General features: G+C 33.5%; 1 protein-coding gene across 2 annotated transcripts; it reads right to left on the reverse strand.

Moving 5' to 3' along the window:
• Window positions 1-367: 367 nt before the first annotated feature.
• On the reverse strand, window positions 368-7,333 carry LOC146747359 (tRNA (carboxymethyluridine(34)-5-O)-methyltransferase ALKBH8-like). Of its 2 annotated transcripts, XM_085498076.1 has the most exons (3): window positions 7,238-7,333; window positions 5,970-6,096; window positions 368-1,811 (listed from the first exon to the last, which is right to left on the reverse strand). In XM_085498076.1, exons 2-3 carry the CDS (start codon window positions 6,042-6,044, stop codon window positions 1,059-1,061), a joined length of 828 nt encoding a protein of 275 aa, XP_085354202.1. In that variant the 5' UTR covers window positions 6,045-6,096; window positions 7,238-7,333; the 3' UTR covers window positions 368-1,058. The 2 variants fall into 2 exon arrangements, with proteins under 2 accessions (XP_085354202.1, XP_085354203.1); XM_085498077.1 differs by lacking the exons at window positions 5,970-6,096; window positions 7,238-7,333 and adding an exon at window positions 3,279-3,360.
• Between the last annotated feature and the right edge of the window lie 273 nt (window positions 7,334-7,606).

Genomic DNA, 7,606 nt, shown 5'->3' on the forward strand with positions numbered 1-7,606 from the left:
CGTTTATCACAGAACCATGTGTTTTTTTCTAATTACTTATATATCTTCCAAACATAGGGGTGCAACAGGAAACCCCATCCAGAAAATTTGCCATTAGATCTATTAACACTCAATTGGAAAAATGGCAATGTTTTCCATTACTCAGTAGAATGTTAAATTACATGCGAGCTACTCAGACCAATTTGAACCAAAGTATCCATGTCATCTGTCTTTTTTATCGTTCATGAATATATAGAAGTGCAAATACAACACTTAGTGTGGTTGATAAACTCCAAACTTGTATTAATACACAATAACCGTGTATGAATTCAAAAAGACTATATTGACAATATCCGCTACTCAGTATTCAAATAAAATGGAGATATCATAATTGTAATCACTTTTAATGAAAATATATGCATTACATGGCGAGTTATAGGAAAATTCAGCCGTTTTTAGAAAATATATTATCAAGGCACAGATTAGAAAATATAGGTACACAAAGGAAGTGATTCTTTTCAACTGGTAAGTGACATTCACATACATTTTATTTTAAATTACTGTGTCTACACATTTGATCAAACTTGCAGTCAAAAAGGACAAAAACCTACACAACTTTATTTATTGTCGTCTTTATTGAATCATATCATTCTGTGCAGTACAACAAGGAATTCTTACATTCACCCTGAGAGTACACTTTATTTATTGTCATCTTTATTGAATCGTATCATTCTGTGCAGTACAACAAGGAATTCTTACATTCACCCTGAGAGTACACTTTATTTATTGTCGTCTTTATTGAATCGTATCATTCTGTGCAGTACAACAAGGAATTCTTACATTCACCCTGAGAGTACACTTTATTTATTGTCGTCTTTATTGAATCATATCATTCTGTGCAGTACAACAATGAATTCTTACATTCACCCTGAGAGTACACTTTCTTAGGTGAATCATTCATTGTAGGTAGTAAGTAAATCTTACAATTCTATATAAATATCATTATAAATTTGACATCAAATCAGGAATTTTGGAGACTCAAAATGTAAATCATTAATATGCACACCATGAGAGAATGTTCATTCTTTCTTCATAATAACACACCAATTTCCCTCGTCATAATAGCCTTCAACTATCCGCACACCGCTGCATTCTTGACACAGACTTTCTAACTCGCCTTCTTTGTAGACATGATAAAATCTATGAAAGACTGTCTTAGTGCACACATTCTCAGCGACATTCTGATCTTTGCTTGATGCATTTTCTTCTCCAATATTGTTTCTCTTTCCATTTTTTGATTTCAAATGCCACGGCACCAGCAGGTCTTGTTTCACAAAAGCGGTTCTGTTAACGTGAACTGATAATGTATTGGATGAATATATTGAGTCTTTAATTGGTTCTGCTCTTCTTGCTCTATTTGTCTGCTCATTATCCTTAGCAGACTGAGTATCGTTCTGGATCTGTGGATCATCTTTTGAATTCTTTGATTGACAGGAGGATGAATTCTCGCTACCTCTGATGCCACACTCATCTGACTTCAGCTCAACACCACCAGCGCTAATACTCTTACATAAACATGCATCATGTCTCTCTGTTGACTTATTTCCAATACTATTTTTGGCTGCCATTGCAACAGGATCATCACCCTGTGCTGTAAGTTTTCTGTGATAAAGGTTTTCTCCTAAGTCACTAGACATCTCCTGTTTACTCTCTTTTAGATATTTGGATTTTATTTGATTTCTTTCCTGCTCCATGGCCCACACATAAATCAATGCATGTCCACCATAGCTGAGAATTCTTACAATCTCACTCACAGCTTTCTTCCTCCTTTCCTGAAAATAAAAGACAATATAATCAATCATCAATATTATAACGTCAGAATCCTGTACGATGCATTGTTTGGTGGCAGTGTTCAGTGCTTCGAGTGAATATGCAAGTTTTCAGATGTTCACAGGTGTCAATCATAGATTTATACATGTTGACATGTTGCTGCTTGTTAGAATACATGACTTGTGACATATGCAAAAAACAGTACAGAGATTTGAGATGTAGATCATATGATTTTTAAATTGATGTGATGTTTTTATTAATATTAAATATTTGGTTGAAATTAAAATATATATATATATATAGACCAACCATCTTGGAATTTAAAAAAAATAAAAACAAAAATTCACTTTCAAAAGGAACAATGTTTAGAATATGTAGAATATTAAATTCATACTGTAACTATTCTAGCTGAATACAATACATTTGCTTCATACTATTGATTAGTTAGCTTTGTTAGAATTTATTATTTTCAGTTTGGAAAAAATGGCAACAAAAGTTCTCAATAAAATTACACAATATCTACACAATAGAACATTTATTTATAAATGCGATTGTATTAGAGTTTTTTGGTAACTTTTTGTTAAATATATTAAAGACCAAACTGACTATATAGATATACACCATTTCACATTAAAAGATATATTATTAAGTAATGATAAACATTTGGCATTGATAGGTAATTTGATCTTGCTCAGTAAACTTCACATTTATCACTCTAAACTTAAATCAAAGAAAGCTTAGAAAGAACTCCCATGTGCTGAGAGTATTGGAGACACATTAAATATAATTCGAAATTATTTAGCTGAAAACTAATTATGCAAATCAGAAAATTAATATGACCAGATTTGAGTGTAAAACTAATGAGTTCTGCGCAATGTAACAGAAAATCTATGTCTCCAAGTTTAATTGAAATGTGATTAGAACCAAAAAATTATGAATTATTATGCTTATTAGGGAATTAATATGAACAGATTTTTACCCAAAACTAATTAGGTTTGTACATTGTCCTAGAGCATCTTTATACTAAGTTTCATTGAAATGGAATAATTAGTACCGTGAAAACTCCAAAATTTCGACCCCTCTAAAAATTCGATCGCCTATTTATTTGCCGGTTTCTGTGTTTTATTTACCTACAAATTTTCGACTCCACTAAAAATTGCCGACTCATTCTTATTCGAAAATTGCGACCAGTTTTAGTTTTCCCCCAAACGAAAAAAAAAACGATGTGAGCGTTCAAACGGGACCTTCCTCGAAGGCATGAATCCGGGTTTCTGATTGACTGAGAGATTTTTATTTTATTGGTAACGAAAATATATTCTAAATAAACGAAGTTTCAAATAAAAACGAACACAAAAATCTCGGCATGCTGCGTTTCTGAATTGTTGATTATTACTGTACTCAGTAGTGATTATAATAATGTACACAAAATAAATTTGTTGAATGGTTATGAAATACAAATAAAAGTCAACTTAGTTTCATCGTAAGCGAATGATTCCGGTCTCGTATAAACGTTTGATGCTGTAGGATATCCGCCATGTTCTCTTAGGTCAAATAGGTCAAATCGCTAATTAACCAATCAAAAAGCTGGATGATGCCAACGTGTTCAAATTACCATAGCTTATTTAAATATGTTAATGTTATTGAACGCAATGCGGAAGAAATTGGTGTTGTAGTACGATATTTTGGCTTGGATTTTGATGCGAAAACAGCATGATTTTTTTTAAATAAAAAAATATAGTTGTTTTTAAAAAATAAACTGGTCATCTGAAGAATAATTTAACATTGTTCACAGTGATAACAGCTCATTCTCGAAAGGAAGCTTACCCGCTCACGCTAGTCACGATAAAAATCATACACGTGTACTCTTGAATAGACAAACGTCAATGACTACGGTAAAACTTAGACTCTATTTTAGCCGGCAGGATTGATTGAAATGTCCGAAAAATGACGCCAAAATACACCTTAAAAGTCCCATTTTATTTTCTTAAATCCCATTTTATTTTTTAATCCAAGGGCGAATTTACGGCAGAATTTGGTCCCTCAAATAAGGGACACGTGAGCTTTGATTCTAACCGGATACATTGCACTGGGTCGGGGAGATAGTTTGCTAAACTTCCATGCATCTTTTGTCCAATGGGTACCTGTACTTCGAACATTCGCAAGTTTTTCTAGGTAGTGCGAGACAGCTTTGTCTTTTGACCTATTAGTTTTGTGCTGACCTCTTCTCCGCGTCTTGATGTTTTGTTTTGCTTGTCATAATACTCACTGATTGATGACTTTGTTTAGATTTTGAGTTACAACTCGGCCACGACCTTTGCTTTTACCGTGAAACATGAGGAAGTTTACGTCAATTGACGGACATTGCATTTTTTAAAAACTAATGAAGCACACTGTCTATCATCCCCATTTTTTCATTTGCTGATTTCTATTCTGAAAAATTCGACCGTCCGAAAATGCACCTTAATTTTGACTATAAAAACACGTCACATATCGAACACCAATTATTTAAAACCGGTCGAAATTTTGGAGTTTTTACGGTACTTTAGATATCAGTGTGAAAGCTTAAAATTGGTTAATTATGCAAATTAGGTAATTAATATGTACAGATTTTAACCCACAATTATTCAGGTCTGTCTATTGTCCTACAGCATCCATGTACATTCATTGATATGTGATGTATAGTACCTGAGATATCAGTGTGAAAGTTGGTTAATTATGCAAATTAGGTGATTAATATGCACAAATATTTACCGGAAACTAATTGGGTCTGCATAATTCTAGATTCATTGAAATGTGATGATTAGTACTTTAGATATCAGTAGAAAAGCTGAAAATTAATTATGCAAATTAGGTAATTAATATGCACAATTATTTACCCTAAAACAAATCAGGTCTTTGCATAGTCCTAAAGGATCTATGTACCAAGTTTCATTGAAATGCGATGATTAGTACTTGAGATACCTGTGGAAAAGCTGAAAATTAACTAATTATGCAAATTAGGTGATTAATATGCACAAATATTTATCGAAAACAATCAATCTCTGCATAGTCCTTGAGTATGTAAGTACCAAGTTTCATTGAAATGTAATGCTAACTACTTATATCAAATGCTGAAAATTAATTAATTATGCAAATTAGGTAATTAATATGTACTGATATTACCTTAAAAACTATCAGGTCTGTGCAGTGTCGTATGACATCTATGTACCAAGTTTCATTGAAATGTGATGATTAGTACTTGAGATATCAGTGGAAAAACCGAAGATTGACTAATCATTATGCAAATTAGGTAATTAGTATCCACGGATTATTACCAAAAACTAATCAAAACCTAGCATTAGTTCAGAGCATCTATGTACCAAGTTTCATCAAAATCCAATGAGTGGTTGTTTAGATATCAGTGGAACAGTCATGGAACCACTAAAAAATAGCTAATTATCATGCAAATTAGGTAATTAATATGCACGGATTTTTACCAAAAATTAATCAAATCTGCGCATATGTTCAGAGCATCTATGTACCAAGTTTCATCAAAATCCAATGAGTGGTTCTTTAGATATCAGTGGAACAGTCATAGAACAGCTAAAAATTAGCTAATTATCATGCAAATTAGGTAATTAACGAGCATGGATTTTTACCAAAACCTAATCAAATCTGCGCATTGGCCCAGAGCATCTATGCACCAAGTTTCATCAAAAACCGATGTATGGTTCTTGAGATAGCAGTGGAACAGTCGGACACACATACACACACACACACATACACACATACACACATACAGACACACTAACTGCAAAGACTCCCATTTTGTGCTTCGCACATGGGAGTCAAAAAATTAAACAACGATTTTGTTCAATGATTCCAATATTCAAGTGTAATTACCAGACAGACATCGTCATTTCTAATCTGGAAGGCCACAACAAATTGAGACAAAAGTGGGAGAATGTTACGTTCACTTGACATGTAAATTTTTAAGGTACATTAAATTATGTAATAGTTTATGGACTCAATTGTTATATGTTGTATTGTTTCTAATTTTCAGTTGTGTATTCGCTTTTCTTTGTTGATTGAATAAAAAAATAACTACATAATATCTTCCATATCCCCCAATCATTTTGCTGATAAGTTGTCATTTATGAAATAATCACTGCACATGTTACCTGTGTTGAAAGATGGTGTATAACCGCTATTATCCCGTATTGGTACGGACAAAGCATCGCATGTAAACGCTTCATAACCTCTTTGCCTACAAATTTCCACAAGATTAGAACTTCTATCACAGCCAATCTGAAAGTAAACGTTATTCAAGTCGTTAATTCAAGTTCTCACTTTATAATAGTAGCGTTCACACACAGCTCCTTAGCATGTGCTAAGAAAACTAAGTACGGATTAAATCTGACCTGTTTTTAAGACTCAGCCTAGAGCCTTAGCACAGGATAACGAAGCATGGGTAAACGCTTAGCATGGGCTAAATGACCAAAACTCTGTTGTATTCAATGTTCATTTGAAATATTTTCTATTATTTAGGCCATTTCCGACATGGCAATCAAAGGGAACACACGTAGAGAAATTTTTCTTATACGATTTAGGACTGTGGGGGCTGAATGATCAGCAGTAGGAGGCCAACTCACAGGGCTAGTGCAGGTAATGATAATTATATAGTAAGTATCAAACTGTAAGAAATCATATTAGAAGGAATCGTTAGGGTGCTCTAGTTGACAACACTGCATTCTTGCCAAGTATTCTGTACTCAGACCAATTTCCAGGTCCCTATTATAATAATAATAATGACCTTTATTGCATCTTTAGAAATACAAATTTCTATTGATGACTAGCGATAAAATGTATACTTCAAAAACTAGACTAAAATACAATACAAAAGTAAAGTAATCACTGATTACGCTTTTTAAATGTTGTATGCTAACTTAGTTATATTTTTACTATTATCTGTCTGCATCGAGTAAATGAAATTTTCAAGGCTATTCAATATTTGATCTGGAAATTTAATTTGTGCAAATAGATCTTGACACAGAGAGTGGTATTTAGGACAAGCCATCAAGAAATGGATTTCATCCTCAATGGCATTCATATTGCAATGGCTACACATTCTATCGACTGGCTATGAGGGCAACAGTACATGTTTATTTCCCCTATTAACCATAGCATATGGGCGAGGTATGATCGGACTGGGATCATGTGTTGTTAAAATATAAATACTGAACTACGGAGGTGAACTATGGAGGTTATATTATAATGCACTAAACAGACATGCATGATGCACTCGACTTACACATACAGGCTGTTGCTCGCCCAGGCGATTCTAGCAAGGGACGTAAGTGCCCATGAGAGTGAGACCGTATAGTGGATGTCATGAAGCATGCATTTTTATATTGAGTCACGAACTAAGCACAACACATGATGAACTCACCAATAAGTGGCACCAACAGCAACAACGTTCGTCCGAAAATCAGGAAATGTCACAAAGGAAATGTTGTTTAGTTGTTGGCATTTATTTACTCCAGAAACAAAACACAAAACAGAACAGAATCCTGGCAAAAACGTGATTGTGAGACAGAGCGCCCTCATTTTTTTATTTTCGTATGTGTCTCGATTGGAGTGTAACGTACAAGTCCAATAAAATGCATTCATTGTTTACGAACACATGCGAGTATCTTTCCGATTTTCTATAACTTGCTTTGACCAAAGTTGAAAAGTTTGCATAAATGAAATTTTAAAAACCGTACACTGTGTTCCATGAAGATATGATTTTGTAAATGTGTTATAATTCAAACGGCTA

The sequence above is a fragment of the Saccoglossus kowalevskii genome, chromosome 4 (assembly GCF_978046115.1).
Source record: "Saccoglossus kowalevskii chromosome 4, keSacKowa6.1, whole genome shotgun sequence".
NCBI lineage: Eukaryota > Metazoa > Hemichordata > Enteropneusta > Harrimaniidae > Saccoglossus > Saccoglossus kowalevskii.

Bases quoted from the DNA above. Each gene is read 5' to 3' on its own strand.
- LOC146747359 (XM_085498076.1), bottom strand. From the start codon at position 6,044: ATGAAGCGTTTACATGCGATGCTTTGTCCGTACCAATACGGGATAATA. The intron at 1,812-5,969 runs GTAACATGTGCA...TTTTATTTTCAG, and splicing joins TACACCATCTTTCAACACAG to GAAAGGAGGAAGAAAGCTGT.